We start from the raw sequence: 16744 nt of genomic DNA on the forward strand, positions 1-16744 counted from the left end.
AGCGCCGAGCCCACCTTAGGGGGGCACGCAGGGTGAAGGGGGCCGCGAGGGTGAGAAGCCAGGGCCTGGGCTGTACTCCCTGGGGAGCCACGGAGACCACCGAACTGCTACCCCTGGTTGACAGTTTCTACCCCTACCGTCGCCCATCTGATTATTATAAACAAGCTGGCCTGTGATAGGCTCTTGATGTCATGTGACCAAGCCCACCGCGCCGGTGACGCACCCAGAATCCCGCCCTGTCTGTGGCTCGAGGTGAGGCCAGCAAGTCTGTCAAGGAATGACTCCCCGGCTCTCACCTCATCCCCACCCAGGAGCCCATGTTACGGCTTCTCCTCCTCCTTCTCTCCGACTCTCCATCCTTTTGTGAAGCCACCCAAGACAGGGAAGCGGCCCAAAGGCAGCCAGCGGGAGGAAGCAGGAGACAGTGAAGGCACCGACGAGACGATTAGCTGACACTTGAGTGGTCAAGATGTGGCCACACTTGCAGGGACTGACAATAAGCAGGGATGTTGTTTAAAAATCAGACCACGTTTTCTAGGCTGTCCTTCCTTGGGGACAGATGCCAGAATCATAAAATTCTAGAACAGGAAGGACATTTGGAGGTTTCCATCTGGTCCAATGCTCCAATCACAGAGCTGAGGCACCAGAAGCCCACAGAGGCTAGGGACGCCCACAGTGCCTCAGTTCCTCCATCAACAGAGCCTGAACTGGAATCCAGAGCTCTCACTTCCTGCCTAGTTTTCTTCAGAGGTTCATCTTTACATGACTTTCACTATGGCCTATCTAGGAGGTCCTGGGTAAATCTGAATTGGGGCAGTCCTTTATTTAAAACCAAGAAAAAAAAGAACTCATTCCTGGATTCTCCTCTCAGCTTTGCCATTGGATCAAGATTCATTAGCCAAAGATTCATTAGCCATAGTCCCTATGGGCCACCATCACCTTAAGAGACCTTGGGTGACCTTGAGTCTCTGTTGTCTATAAAATGAGTGGCTTAGGTTAGATAGCTCAATATTTCCCAAGTGTCGACCATTCAGTTACCAATTTCATGATTTTTTTTGCTATAACTCTAAATTACTTTTACATTATTTATATGGTACTTTTCTTCAAATCAACCCACTTTTCAAATCCTAAATAAGTTTATTTTAAAGGGAAATTTATGTCACTACCATAATTGGTAAATGATTAGTTGTCATGGTATACGATAAATAGGTACAGTAAAAGAACATTATAAACTCAAGCTACAAAAGGACAGTCAGCTTCTGATGTCTCAAGCTGGGAGAAGGATCTCTTTGTTTATAAAGGAGTTCACAAGTCTTAGAGAGGTGCTAAAAACTAGCACCAGATTAAGACTTTCTACTTGATGGAATCAAAAGGATAGAAAGAGAATAGAAAAGGGAGGTCAGTCAATATTATTTCTAGCACAAAACTGATGCTCTATTCTACCAACAATGTCCACATTTAAAGAAACTCTGAACCAGGTTGGTTGTTTTCAAATGTTCTTTACTAGCAAAATCTTTTCAAATGAAATCCCACGTGGAGCCCCAGTATTCAAAAAGGGGAGACAAAATAGACACTCCTCTGGTAGAATGGGGACAGGGCCTCCCCTTGTCCCTTGGCACCTTCCTGAGTGTCCCATAGAACCTTCAGGTCCTCAGATCCCAGTCTGTCACCAGCCCTGTCCAGCCCTGACATTTTATAAGGCAACAAGCAAGAACCCAGGGTCTTCCCAGAACCCTTTTTTCCTCTTCCTGGTGTTTCTAGCTACCCCCATGGAGGCTGCTTCCAACATCTGTGGTCCTGGTGCACTGGTGAGTCCTCTAGGACATGTCACGCAGGCTGGGCACACCTGTCCAGCCATCCACAATTCCCGTTACAATGCCCTGGGTCCCCAGCCTGGCCCCCAGATACTTCTGACTTCCAGACACTGTTCCTGTCTCTGGCAAGGTGACCACCCCAGGTTGCCCCCTCCTCCGACATGGGCAACTGGCAGAAGCAGAGCAGCAGAAGTCACCCTTGCCACACCCCAAAGCACCCCAAGACAGCATAGCGAGGGGGACACGTGCCCCCACAGCCAGTTGGTCTAGGTCCCGCCTGAAGCACGGCGGGCAAAGCTGAGTTCCTGCTTCTGACAGGGATGCTGGGCAGTGAGGCCCTGTCGGCCCGCTTCTTCAGGATGACGTCAGTGTTGTTTCTGCAGGGGCTGCTCAGCCCAGCGGGCACAGAGAGGGTCCCACTGCCCCGGAGGGTAAGGAGGCCTGTGGAGGCAGAGAAAATCCGAGGACAGAGCTGGTCCTGCCTGTCTCCCGGCCCCAGAGTCCCCCTTTGGAAATGCGCCCGTCAGTGAGCTACAAGACAGCAGACGTGGCTCCCTGTCCTGTCTCAGGACGGAGAGAGTGGGAGGCGTGGACAGCCTCTCTATTGGCCCAGGTGTTGGCCAAGAAGTCTCCCCAGCCTGAGGAGGCCTTCCCAAGCACCCAGTACCTTCCTTCATCAAGGTCCTCCGGGAGCCCAGGCTCTGGGAAGCGAGCTCCCTCCCCCTCTCCCTCTCCGACTCCTTCACTCTCCGGACCAACTCCATCTCCTTAATCTGCTACAGCCACATCTTCTCCTCGGCAGACCTGGCTACGGTGACCTGGATCCAGTACAAGATCAAGGCAAACTCCATCACCTTGGGGACCCAAGTGTGCTTTCTGTACCTTCTTCATTCCATCATCAGGAATGTGAGTGGCTCCTGTGTGCTGATTGCTGTTCCGAGAATGAACAAAAGGTCAAAGGCCTTGCTCCCCATGAGCCACATGGAGTGGGGAGATGACAGCGAACAGACAGCCTCTAGTATCAGGCGACATGCACCGGAAGGCAAGTAAGGGACACAGGGTGACGGGGCTTCTGTTTCGGGTAGGGAGACCCAGGGGGACTCCCAGAGGTGGTGAAATTGAAGCAGAGACATAAATGAAATGAAGCGGGGAGCAGGCCCTGAGGCTGAGGTGTGCTGGGCGTGGCTGGGAGTCCTGAGGAGGACACAGGCAGGAGCACTCTGAGTCAGAGGAGGGGCAGGACACAGGTCGCAGGTGGCAGGGATGGGGCCAGAGCCACAGCGCACTGGGCCCTGTGGTCCATGGTGGGGGCTTGGGCTTTTCCTCCGGAGGACACAGCAAGCCACTGGAGGTTTTGAGCAGAAGAGTGACGTGATCTGATTCTTTTTTGTTCTTTTTTTTTTTTTTTTTGACTGGATGGGGGATATTCTCTAAGTGTTGTTTTTAATAACTTTTTATTTTGAAATAATTTAAGACTCACGAGAAGTTGCAAAAATAGAACAAGGGGTTCCCATGAGGTGGGACTTGGACTGGGATAGCAGGAATGAAGATGGTAGAATGGCTAGACTCTGGACATGTTTCAAAAGCAGAGCCCACAGCTTTGGCTGATATATGAGGTGTGGGATGAGAGAGAAAGACAGGAGGCAGGGATGGGCCTGAGATTTGGGGCCGGAGCAGCTGGAAGGCTGGAGTTGCCTTTTACTGCCATTCATGGGAAGGGGACGTGGGGAAAAGGAGGTTTTGCGGGGGTAAGAGTTCAACAGTTAAGCCTTGGATGAGGTAAGTTTGAGATATAATTAGAGACCTAAATGGAGACGTTGAGTATCAGTTCTATATAAACATAGTCATATAAATTAACAGCTACTGGAGATTGGGGAAAGTCTGGGCTGGAGAGGGAGATTTGGGAGCCCTCAGCATAGAGGTGGTACCTAATGCCATGGTCTGGATCAAATCACAGGGGTCTGTATAAATAGATAAGACGCTAGAGGTCTGAGCCCTGGGGGCTCCAGTACGTAGAGGTCAGGAAGACAAGAAGGCACCAGCAAAGAAGGACCAGGAAGGAGCTAATTTTGATGTAGTCAGACAAGCAAGAAAGAAGTCATCCCTCGTCTCCGTCCCTCAGTGGGGAATTCAAGAAGGATGAGCCACAAAAGCTGGCAATGGGTCAAGCTGGAAGAGCACTGAGATGTGTTGCACGTGGGAAGGTGGCCTCACTGATGTCTCAATGGGGGCAGTTTCAGCGGGGCTGGCGGGGACTAAGCCCCACTGGCCTGTACTCAGAAGAGGACGAGTAGAGACACAAGGCAATATTTTTCTTTGGTTTGGTTTGGTTTTAAGATGAGAGAGGAAACAGAGAGCTACGATGCTGGTGGGAATGATCCCGTTTCAAGGAGAACATTGTTGATGCAGGAGAAGGACAAGTGCTAGAGCTGGAATATTAGATGGATTGAGCTAGAACAGTAGGAGAAGGTGGTGAGTGAATGGGGTGTTTGAGGTTGAGAAGTGACGGTGGTGAAGTTGTTTGCAGTGCCAACGTCTACAGTATGACCATGGGAGTGAGTGGCTAAGGTGTGGTGGAGGATGAGATCATTTCATGGCCCTGAATTTCTCTTCCTTGTCTCATGGTCCGTCACCCTCGCTGGAGTGGGAGGATGTGGTGCCTGGACCTTATTAGCATCACTGGGTCCCATAGTATATGCATATAGCAGGCTTTGAAGATATGTTTATTGCACTCTTATATCTCTGTTTCAAATAATTACCATGACAGTGACTCTCCACGTTTCACTAAATTCATCCGGACAAGAATCTGGATGAATCATCTGGATCAAGGTCACCTTAGAAGTCCAAGGTATTTGTCAGCCCGTCAGGCACAGGCCTTTGGCTGATCTGCCTCTGAGTCAGCTGCCTCTGGGTTGCTATCTTGGGTGTTGGTTCAAATTACTAGGCTTGGTTCACCTAAGCCCCTCTGCACTCTCCCCCACATCCTACTTGCTTCTGAACCATGTGTGACCTCCTTCTGCCCTCCCTTCTTCCCTCATCCCCACCCCTCAGTTCCCCACTGTACTCTTCCCTTCACCTAGTCTCCCTTACCTCCATCCTTCTCCTCTCTTCTTTCTCTTCTTTTCTCCAGCCTTCACCCCAAACCCATCTATAGGTTCTGGCCTCAAGTACTAGGGGCAGCTGCCTCGGGGCTCTTCCTTGCTTTCCTCAAGCTGGTCCCACACTTACATATTTCAGAAACATGTGTGTGTTCAGCCAGTGGTCCACTCTGACCCCAGCTTCCTCTTTCCCTCGCTTTCCAGGTACCTTGGTGCCACTCTCCTTCTGGTCCTCTTCTTCTAGCAAGGGCTGGGTTTCTTTGGCGTGGCTGAAGGAGAAGGCTGTCGGAATAGGAGCAGACTGAGAGGAAGGCAGGGCAGGCTTCTCAGGGGCAGCAGACCTGTCTCGAACGGGCAGGACCAAAGGTTTTTGCTCTGAGGAGTAGAGAACAAGAATGGAGCTGAGGACGCCCAGCACCCAGGAGCAGCAGCCATCCCTTTGGGGCTGAGGCTCTATGACCCTGTGGTTGGTGTGACATTTTCCTGCCTGAGCCCCTCACCCTCAGTTCTTCTGCCCAATGCTTCCTTGCTGGAGAAAGACACAGGTTAAATTTACTCTACAGGGCGGCACTGGCACGTATAGAACAGGCTGCCCAAGGAGCAACACCCTCCTCCTTTCATCCCTCTATCCATTCATTCAACTGGTACTGCACACCTTATTCTAAGACTGGGGGTGGGGGGATGCGGGGAGGGAGGAGGGAGGAGGCTGGGCAGGAAATAGGGGCAGATCCGTTATCTAAGAGTTTTAAGATATTTCCTGAGAACGTAAGTCTGTTTTAACTGGGAGGTGTGTACTTCAGAAAAAGGAAAAATAAAATGAGCCCACTGACTGTTATATACCACCATGCTCCTATCTGAGACTATGACACAGCATGAAGGGCCCAGAGAACTAATGCCAGCCCAGGGCTCTCATTTTACAGACAGGAAAGATGAGACCCAGTGACCTTCAGGTGCTCTTACGATTGATAAAATACAAATTCATTTCCAAAGGACATCAAATCCATAGTATCTCTTTGTCATTCTATATTTTCCCAATTGATGGCTTCAAAGAGCACATTTCTGGTAATAGAGGCAGTCTGCGGGTAGGTTCATTCGTTTTCTCTTTATTTATTTATTTATTTTTGGCTGTGTTGGGTCTTCGTTTCTGTGCGAGGGCTTTCTCCAGTTGCGGCGGGCAAGCGGGGGCCACGCTTCATCGCGGTGCGCAGGCCTCTCACTGTCGCGGCCTCTCCCACTGTGGAGCACAGGCTCCAGACGCGCAGGGTCAGTAGTTGTGGCTCACGGGCTCTAGAGCGCAGGCTCAGTAGTCATGGCACACGGGCTTAGTTGCTCCACGGCATGTGGTATCTTCCCGGCCCAGGACTTGAACCTGTGTCCCCTGCACTGGCAGGTGGACTCTCAACCACTGTGCCACCAGGGAAGCCCCCATTCGTTTTCTTTTAATGAAAGAAATGTTAAACAGGTTCTCCTGCTCACAAAGTTTGGAGTTCACTGTCCTTGAGTGAACTTGCAAATCAGAGGTCCTCTGGAATGGGGGTCACCATCTGGGGCTGCCTGAGGCTGAAAAGGGTATGTTTTGTTTTGTTTTTGTCTTTTCTTTTTTTAATATTTATTTATTTATTTGGCCCCATCTGGTCTTAGTTGCGGCAGGCAGGATCTTCCTTGTGGCACGCGGGCTTCTCTCTAGTTGTGGTGCGCGGGCTCAGTAGTTGCGACACAAGGGCTCTCTAGTTGTGGCACGTGGACTCCAGAGCACATGGGCTCAGTAGTTGTGGCACGTGGGCTTAGTTGCCCCGTGACATGTGGGATCTTAGTTCCCTGACCAGGGATCAAGCCCGTGTCCCCTGCATTGGAAGGCGGATTCTTAACCACTGGACCACCAGGGAAGTCCCAGAAAGGGTGTGTTGAGTCTGGGGGTCCGGCAGGGCTCCTGGGTCACCCCAGATCTCTGCCCGGCCCACACCTTCTGCCAAAGATCCCTCCTGGGAGAAGGATCCAGGGCCGAGGGGGAGGAGGGGCGAAGCCGCCATCTGCCCAGAAGTAAGGTAGGACCGAGGGTACAGGTGTCCAGGTGCCAGCTGACAAGGGCAGGGACTGCGGAAAAGCCACAAGATTGGGGGAAGCCCTCAGCTTCAGACAATACCACGTGAGCCCCTACTACGTGCCAGACGTGGTCCCCAAATTGGGCAATGTTGTTCCCAGCCGACAGCCGGAGGGTCAGAGAGCCCCTTAAGGACTTTGCCACTTTGTAGCCCCTTCTCACCTATGCCTCCAAGAGGCACCCTAGAAAGCCTTGTCCAAGCAGCCTGGCCCCTGCCCCCAGGGGACCTGGTTCTCAAGCAACAAGCTGGTGAGGCAGACAAGGGAGAAGCTACAGGCTCGTGTCCCCCGGCCCAAAGCCCCATCCCAGTGCTCTCAGGGTAGCTCTTAAGGGACACTGGATGCCAGTGTGCGCCACACCAGACTGCCCCAGCTACCCCGCGGCAGCCCAGCCAGGGAGAGGGGGAGATGCAGCCACCACAGAGGTTTCTGTGCCAGGCCTGCCTCTCGGGCCCAGCTGAACATCTTAACCCTGGGGCCTCTTGGGCAGCAGCCTCCCCCTGGGCAACTGACCCACCTGCTGAGCTGATTACAGAGTAAGCTGCTGGGAAGCTACACAAGAGTCCACTCCCTCCTGCCCGTCAGCACAGCAGCCGCCTCTAGCCCCCCATCGCCTGCGGCCCAGGCTCAGGGTGCTCCGCCCAGGTCCCCTCCCCCAGCCTTCCATCCTCTCCACAAACTAGGTCATCAGGCTGGAGAGCCTCCCTGGGCCTCGGCCACCTGCCTCGCTGCCAGCCCGGGTTCGCTCTATTCCCCTGATGCTGAAACCTTCCGGGATGGGCTGACTAAGGCATTGTGGGATGTGGTTTAATTTCTCACTCTGTCTGGAGAGGAATCCTCTATTCACTTAGAACCGCGCAGAGGCAGCAGACACACGATGGGTCAGAAGCGCCAGCTTTGGAGCCGTGAGGACCTGCGTGCAAATGCATCAAGGCTGCTTTCTGTGTCCTGAGGCCAGGGAGAAGGTCCAGCTTCAGTTCAACCCCTTCCTCTGTCAAATGGGGACAGCGCCGTCTCAGCTGGGTGTTCATGAAGCGACTTGCGCTGGTGGAGGGCGGCACAGAGCAGGGGCCACCGTCCGTGGCACCAGGGTGGCTTCTGCTTTCCCGTCTGTGAAATGAGAGGCTTGAGTCTGACAGCACCCAGGTCTCCTCTGGCCCTAATTCTGATCCCATGATCCAGCCCAGGAACCAGAGAGTCAAAAAACACATGGGGGTGTGCACGGCGAGTACATACCCAGTGATCTGGGGGTCTTCTCCCAAGGCCCACTCTCCCGAACCAATCTTAAAAGAATGGGGGAGAAAAAAACACCCATGAGAGATGGCAAGCAAGAGCTCCTGCTGTGAGGAACCCAGGCTAGCTCCAGGAGGGGGCAAGGGCCGAGGGAGCCATGGGTGGCCCTGTAAAGAGGCTCCTGGCCAGGGCTTCAAAGCCGCAGGAGATGCAGTCCCTTCCGCAAACTTGAGGGCAGGCTGACCGGCAGCCCAGGCCAGGCCAGCCTCAGTGTCCAGACACAGCTCTGAGCCCCATTTTCCAGAGGCACAGCCCATCCATTCCCCAGGAAGCCAGCCTCGACATAAAACTGCTCAGTCCAAAAGGGAGCCCCGTGCCCTGCTCTGTCTGCAGGAGAGCGGCTGCCGCAGTTGAGGATAAATCTCCTTCCAGCTCAGAGCAGACTGAGCTCAAGTCCTCCAAACAGCCTCCACTCCATGGGAGCTCGGTGATCCCCCCACCCTTGTCCCTCAGGGTCTTGAGGGATTGACCCCCTTTGCTGCTGATGGGAAATCACCACTGTTTTGTAACAGAGGTTCAGTCCCAAACTAAGCACAGGAAAGGAAGATGGGGCATTCCCGGCACTGGTTTTAGCGGGAATACAGCATCACTAAGACAGATGGCAATCCCTGCCTTCATGATGTGAAGACCAGCTACACATCATCCAGCATGGATTTTTCTCTTCTCACGGGGAAATGCATAGACAGCAGAACCCCCTGGGGGGCTGACAGGGTCACAAGCCACAACGCAAGGACTGGAACGCAACATCCTGTGCTCTGGCCTCAGAGGATTCACTCAGCGGAATGACCCAGGCCGGGGTGGCTAGAAGACAGGCAGTAGGAGAGCCCATTTCAGTGCCTGCCCAGATCCAGGGGCCCCTATCCGAGGGGTCTGTGGAGGTCAGGGGACCCGAGGTCTACAGGAGGGGCAGAGCTTCAGGGTGGGCCTGGACCAGTCAAGACTCAGAGTTGCTCCCTGGAATTCGCACAGCCTCTCGGGTCAGGACCTACATGGAGGGGTTGTGTGTTTTGCAGCCAGTAGGCAAACACCCCAGGGCGCCCAGCCTAGGGAGCCCCTCCGCTGCGTCTTCACCACGGAACCCACCACTGCCCAGGAGCACTAACAGGTTTGAGGGGCAGAGGTGGAGCTGGGAAATCCCTGTGGTTGCCCCTGGCTGTCTTGCTGGGCTTTGCTTTCACCTGGCACAATGCCTGACACAGAGTGGTGCCCCATAGCTTTTAAGTGAGTACACGGATGCATGGATGCATGGCTGGACGGGAGGATGGATGAAATGGAAATGGAGGCTCCCTCCCAGCCATTTGTTAGCCTCACAGAGGCAACGGAGAGAAATCCATGTCACAACCAGACAGCAAATGGGCAGATACTTATCCATGGCCAGGACCAAGCTTGCCACCATGGGAGCCACAGAGATTTCCAGATATGGCCCCTGCCTTGTAGTGCTCCAAGTTAAAGAATAGAAATGAGGTTTAAATAAACGTGGAGCAAATCAGTGGGCGGGAGGTAGTCAGGCAGTGCACAGGCTGGATGCCTGTGGACAGTGCTGAGAAGGCACTTCCCTTCCCCACTCCCCTGAGGAGGCCAGGGAAGACCTGAGAGCGGGGGCAGATGTGGAGCTGGGGCTTGAAAAACGTAGGGACTGATCGGCGGGCCAAGGGGGAAAGGCTCATGTTGGGGCTGCACAGAGGTGCCATCCAGGGCTCAGCACAGGCATTGGGAAAGGTGGGTCAGAGCCTGTAGAGCAGCACAGGAGGAAGTGTGGAGTGGTGGGCTGGGACACGCTGAATGTCTGGCCAGGGAGACTCATCTTTAAGCTGCTGGCACCAGGAAGTCCATAAAGGTGAGATGCATGGAAGAGGTGTATTCAGGGGGTGGATGAAAACACGAGATTAGGATGGAGAGCCCAGGGCTGCAAGGAGACCGGGTGGGAGCTATGGGGGGAGGTCAAAAGGGAGCCAGTAAGTGCAAACTGAGAGGAAAGGCAGGGGCAAGACGGGGGTGGTAGCTTTTGTATTTTCTCTTACTGTTCAAGAAAGATCTAACGGGATGTGGCAATCTGTTGGGAACAGGAGGCAATAGGAGCAAAAGTCAAAGATGATGCTGAAATTGGAAGATCAAAGGGAACACCTGCACCTTGGTGGAAATCGGGAGGTTGGAGGAGGGAGGCAGTTTGGGGAAACATGAGGTGCTCTGTCCGTGATGCCATGACGGTGACACATCCTCCCTCGCTGCCTCTGATGCTGGATCTGCATCAGCCATGAGGACCCTGAGGGTGCTCAACAGGAAGATGGAAGCACAGAGCCTGACTCTGGGGAGACCTCAGGGTAAGAGCAGGGGACACGGAAGTCACCCATCCCCCATGATCTTGGAAGCCACCGCACAGATAAGATCCCAGGGGAGGACAAGGAGGTGGGGGGCAAAGGGCTCTGGAACAAATTTAAGAAATGATGAAAGAAGGTGCACAGGAGGCTGCCTGGAAGGTCGAGAAGCAGGTTTAAAGTCAGGAAGGTGAGGAAGAAGAGTCCAAGGGCCTCAACAGCTCAGGTGGTGCAAAAAAGTCAAGAGCAGTGGGATGGGAGGGAGGGTCACTTACCTGGGGCCAGAGAGTCATGAGAGCCACCAAGAACTCTCAGAGGGGAGGGAGAGGAGGGTGTCTGAGCAGGAAAGGAGGAGGGAGGTCAACTGCAAAATCAGGTAGAGAACTCAAACCCAGGAGCAGGTCCGCAGTGGGTTCCCACACTGCACCAGGGGTGGGAAAGATGTGGACACACCTACAGTCAGAAGGGAAGACAGCATGGGAGACAGAGGGAGAGAAGAAGCTTGAGAGAAATAGGTACAGCCGACCCCAGATAAAGCGCACGCTCTCGCCCCCTCTCTCTCTCTCACATACACACACAGTCACTCCAGCAGTCTGGCCTGACCACAGGGACGTTTTTGGCCATGTGGAGAGCACCCTCTGTCCCACTTACCAGCCGTAAGTCCAGATTCATTACAACACAGAGATCCTCTACCCACTGATTCCCGGCCTTTTGGGGGTATGAAGACCCCTTTCTACGTCCAAAAGTTTTGTGGACTCCCCCCCATATACACAGACACGATAATATTTGTATTTTTAGTGTCCATTAATTAAGAAAATATCGATACGTCGTCACAAAGAGCTACCATGAATTCAAGAGAGCTTTAAAATAATTTGTATTTTATTCAACACTGCAGCAACCACACACATCAGCACACTGGTAGAAGACAGAGGCCGAGACATTGTTAATTAAGCCCATACACCCCTCCTGCTGGAGTCAAGTGTCAGAGCTGTGACCACCCCAGGTCTGAGGTTCACCGTGGAGGACCTTGCCCCTCACACGCCCAGCCCCTAGAGTTCTGCCCTGGCATGGAGGCTTAGCCATAGGGAGCCCAAACGGATCTTGGCGGGTAGAGGAGAGAGGACTGCAAGGTACTTTTGACTTAGCGCTGCTTACCGTGTGGTGGCAGGCCTCAGGCCCATGAGGATGTCCTGGCCTGGAGGCAAGAGGCTGGGAAGGGAGCCAGGCGGGCAGGAGGAGGTCCCGGCGGGCACCCTGTCCTTTGGGATGGGCGGGATCACAATGCCCCCCAGGGACTCGTGCATCTTCTTGTCACTGCGGTGCAGGTACTGCTGGGACACCTGCGCCTGGGAGCGGAGGTGGAGGAGGGGTGTGGTCCATGAAACATTCCACTCTGGATGCTCACCTCGCAGGCACCTCACACAGAGCGGTCCCTTCTAACAGCAGCCACCTGGGCAGAAGTGCTGGCAACTATCCTCTGTTTCTCTTTCCAGCCACACAACCCTGGGACCCCCAGGTTCATTGTTTCCTTACCATTTTAGGCAAGAAGGGAACCCCCTCATTCCTACTCCAACCCCTTTTGTTATTATTATTATTTGTTTTTCTGTTCTCATTTCAGAAAATCCTAGAACGTCAGGGCTGAAAGGGATCCTCAAAAACATCTGGTCCAATTCCCTCTTTTTAGTGCAAACTGGGGCCCAGGGAGGGGAGTGACTTGCCCAAGGTCACACAACCAATGAGGGGCAGAGTGAAAACCAGAACCTAGATCCCCGGAGTCCCAGCCCAGCATTCTTTCCCCTCTGCCACATTTCCTTACCAAAAATGGGGAGGGCCAGAAGCATGAGGAATTCTGGAACATTTAGATCAGAGATGGCTTGGGAACCACCAAGTGTAAGACAGGTGGTCACACAGCCTCTACTCAGGAGGACTGGGCTCGGTACCTCTGGGGCAACTCCCAAGCCAGAGAAGACACCTCCAGAGAAGCTCAGGGCTTGGGAACAGGGGTTGGTAAAGGATAGAAAGAAAAACAGAAGGGCAGGGAAGCAAGACTCAGAGCAGTCCAACCGCCTTACCTCCTGGGCACTGGGTCTCAGTTCCTGGGGTCCCTGATGGCTCCTGGGTGGGTCCAGGCCTTTGTCCTTGGTTCCGCTGGCCTCCGGGGTGGTGGGGAGGCTCTGGATGGGAGGCATCGGCCTGGGCACCCTCAGCAGCCTCTGAGAGGCAGCCCGGGGGATGGCGGTCCTCAGGGGAACTCCTTTGGGGGCTCCCCCAGGATCCAGAGAGGCTGTATGGGGTGGGCACGGGGAGTGGTTAGTCCCAGGAGTGCGGGGAATGGGGTTAATTGAGATGCTGGCAACAGGGCTTTATGTCCTGGGGCAACTGAGACGGAGAGATGAGGGCGCAGATCCGCCCCCCCAGCTCTACCCGCACCACTAGACTCTGCTAAGTGTCCTTTCCCACGCCTGTAAAATTTGGTGGAAAGTGTCAATCAAAGTTACCTATTTAAAATTCGGAGGCAGGTTGGGTAGAAAGGGAAACAAAATCAGTACTGAGTTAGGAGTGAGGACAGCAGGTTCTAGTCCTTGCGTCCATCTGAAAATCACTGGGTGGCATTAAGCACAGCCGGTGGGAGTGGGAAGAAGAATATAGTCAGGTTTGTGTTCAAAAAGAATTCCTCTGCAGTGAAGACTAGAAGACTAGAATTCCTCTGCAGCGAGGGTGAGAATGGGGAGGCAGGTTGGGAGCTACTGCAGAGGCCTCGGTGGGAGACGGCGTTCCAGGGAGGAGGTGGAGGGTGTAGAGAGAGGGTGCTTGGCGGGTGCCCCCTGACTAGCCCAGCTGCCAGCTGGACACCTGCTGGTCCTCACAGCCCAGGTGGCAGGTGGACAGGCCCAGGGCTCACCTCGGGGAGATGCTGCCAAGTCCTCCAAGAGTCTCCTTGTCTTGAGCTTGTCCTTAATCTGAGTGGTGTCCCGGGCCACACGGTTGGCCTCCAACTCCAGCGAAGGAAGTGGCACCAGGGGCTGGGGGCCCAGCGACAGGGCCCCGAGCTTCCTGGGATGGCCATTCCTGTCCTGCCAGCCCTTCAGGGAAGTATCCAGCTTGAGGCTGTCAGGGTCCCCACATCCACTCAAGAGCTGCGACGGCTTCTCTAACAGGACGCTCAGCACTGGCCAGAGGGAGGCTGAGGGAAGCAGAGACCAGAGCTGCGGTGCTAGAGGAGCCCAGGTCCTGAAGCCAGGGACCACAGCCCTGCCTTCCCGGGGTTCCTAGAAGAGCCCCACTTCCCTGTTCCTGCGGGTCCCCTCTGTACAACTCCATCCCCTGAGGCACAGGATTGAAAGGACCCACCTAAAACCAAAGGGCATTTTCAGTAGGGACCAAAGTAAAAATAATACCTGCCGGTAGCTTGAGGACACAGCTGGGCATCTAAACACACCCATCTCCTCCCTCCAGGACGAGGCCCAAGCCCTGCTCCATGGTCACCGGCCCTGACTGGGCAGCTGTCAGGTGGAATCCCCCATCTCTGCCCAAAGGCCCCAGAGAGGCTGCCCTGGGCACTCGAAGGCCGTTTGATGTGACCAAGTCACTAGGCCCAGTCCCCCAGTCTCACCTTTTCCAAAAGTCTTTGGGCTGGAGTCACTGCTTCCCCCCAGGAGTGTACGGGGCCCAGCACTGGTCCAAGGGATGCTCCCACAGTACACGGCCACCGGAGCCAGAACCTTGCCGGGGGACAGAATCACAGGGAGAGCGGCATCTTAGAGTCCACTGAGGCCAGGACTGAGGACAGACTGCCCCGGGCTCTCTGCAGCCCATCCCCCAAAGCAGAGCCTGGCCCTCAGGTGGGGGCTTGCCATCCCAATTCCAGCCAGCCAGGGCACCATGATCCCCACCAGAGCCCAGTCTTCCCTGCCCTCTCGGCCTGACTTCTACCCCCAGCTTGGCTCCAAACCCCTCCCCCACTTACACCTTCTCAGCCTCCTTCACGGGCTCCCCAGGTGCTCTGCCCTGAGCACCATGGCCTGTTTCCTGAACTGCTCAGGCATTCCCGACTCTCCACACCCCTCCCAAGGGGTCGCCAGGCCCCTGCTCCAAGCCCTCCAGGGAGAAGTGGCCCTCCACCTCACAAGCACCCATTATCTCCAGGGCAGGACCTCTGATCCCCTCACTCTGCAGAGGAGACTGAGGCCCACACAGCTGGCTCCCAGTGGCAGCGCCAGGCCTGGGACCCAGTCTCCCGCCACGGAGCTGGCCACACTGTTCCCACTCTCCTGCCCTGTCAGCTGAGGAAACGGGGCCAGCCGGTGCTCCTGGAGGCCCCACTCCAGTATCCTCTGCCCATCTCCATCTTCCCACCACAGAAGACCACGCTCAGCCCCTCGGCCAGCCTACCAGCTCGAGAGTGGAGGCAAAGCTCAGGCTGAGGAGGCCATAGTCTCAGGCCAGGGAGCCCCCTGACGGACGGCTGAGCAGGGAGGGCCCACAGACAGCCTGGCCCGGATGGAAAAGCCCGGCAGCCCAGCTACATCCCCCAGGCGGAGCCCCTGGGAGTACCCAAGGAAGATCCCCACCCCCTCATGACTTCCCTAGGTGCCCCTTACCTGGGGGGACAGCGTCACGGGTGCCCGTGCCCTGGGTGGAGAAGGCACCTGGGAGGTGGTCTGCAGGGAGCAGCTACTTTCTGGGCCGTGAGTACGATCCTCAGGTATCCAGAGGGCCCCAACCTGTAACATCCAGGGACCTATGATGGGGAGAGGCAGAAAGAAGTCAGTCACAAACACTTTTTATACCACTTCGCGGGAAGCCCGCCCGGAGTTAAAGCATTCTTACAGTGAAGAAATCTGCCACTAAACCAAAGGACGCTTCTTTTATAACATTTGGACTCTCTTGGATGCTTCAAAATTACCAAGTCCCCGGGCTGCATGACTGTAGGCCGAGCTCATTGTGAAGAGTGTCCGTGAAACCCATGAAGCCGCCTTTGCTCTTGGACAACTCAGGGTCTTGGGGAAGGTGGAGTTTATCAAGGGGGAGTCTGACACTTTGTTTCCCCATCAGTTGCTACTTTCCTCATCACTCTGCCAGCTGCCCTGGAAGCTCACGCGGAGTGTCAAGCTTTGTGACCCCTCTTATCACGCAGGTACGCGGCAGGGCCTCCCCGGAGGCCAGCTCTCCAGTTTCCTTTCAGGTGCACCAGTCTCCATCTGTACCAGGCTCCTGGCCCTTGTTCTCACTTTGCTGACCAAGCCAACCTCAGAGCCTCTCAGCCATTTCAGTGTCCTGTGCCGACCGCTTGAGCACGTCAAGCCCTTCCCAGCCTCCCTTAACCCTCTGGGGTCAGTCATCTGCTCCCGCCCTTGACCTGAGTTCATTCTTTTTCCATGTGATAAGGGTCTCCCCGCAGATGCTGTGACTTCACACAATTTTCTAAGTTCTCTGCTGAGATAACAGTGACCCATTTTCACCCTGACAGGCAGGGAGGTGAACGGCCAGAGCTGATCAGTGATAAAATCAAGGGCAAAGGCCACATCTCCCAAATCTCCCAATTTCTACTCGAGAGTAGGTCCCTCGAGATATCATCTGGGGACAGGGCAGGATGCAGTGCCAACTTCCTTTTGCTGAGCAACAAATCCCAACCCAGGGACTGAGAAAACCTGCCTTCCATCTGGAAGCCAGCCCGCCGCGTCCCCACCCAGGCCCCAGAAGGCCGAGCGGCTCCTAGCAACCCTCCTGGCCAAACAGTGGCTCCAGCCCAGCCCAGCCTTTGCCTGGTCTCTCTGATTACAGCCTCAAGCCACTCGGGTTCTCTGTCTGAGGAGAATTTTCCTCACGATCAGAGGAGAAGGCAACCCCCTGTCTGCTGACAGCTGGGATAGGGCTTTGGCCACATGGTAGCAACAAGCTGTCAGGAATAGCAGAGGGACACGGCACTTCTCTCGAGCAACGTGGAGGGAGATTCTGCTCCACGGCTCCCAACACCCCACTCCTCGCCCCACTGAGCGAGAGACTCAAGACACTGGCAAGGTGGCTGCTTTGGGCAAAGCCCAGAAGGAACATTCCTGGGGGGACAGACCTTCCACGGCTGAATTAAAGCAAACGAGCTGGAGTCCAGGCTTTGGGGGCAGTG

The 16744-nt window shown here is 54.9% G+C and overlaps 1 protein-coding gene across 1 annotated transcript in view; it reads right to left on the minus strand.

Moving 5' to 3' along the window:
* TOGARAM2 (TOG array regulator of axonemal microtubules 2) overlaps positions 1-15563 on the minus strand; it is a 39965-nt gene extending 24402 nt beyond the window's left edge. The window contains 12 exon segments of the mRNA XM_065890836.1: positions 2092-2127; positions 2130-2255; positions 2482-2659; positions 5121-5287; positions 8249-8295; positions 11776-11966; positions 12693-12904; positions 13523-13804; positions 14234-14342; positions 14790-15008; positions 15222-15361; positions 15527-15563. Of these exon segments, the coding sequence (XP_065746908.1) occupies positions 2092-2127; positions 2130-2255; positions 2482-2659; positions 5121-5287; positions 8249-8295; positions 11776-11966; positions 12693-12904; positions 13523-13804; positions 14234-14342; positions 14790-15008; positions 15222-15361; positions 15527-15563 (1744 nt within the window).
* Between the last annotated feature and the right edge of the window lie 1181 nt (positions 15564-16744).

This window comes from Phocoena phocoena, chromosome 14, assembly GCF_963924675.1.
Source record: "Phocoena phocoena chromosome 14, mPhoPho1.1, whole genome shotgun sequence".
In the NCBI taxonomy this organism is placed as follows: domain Eukaryota; kingdom Metazoa; phylum Chordata; class Mammalia; order Artiodactyla; family Phocoenidae; genus Phocoena; species Phocoena phocoena.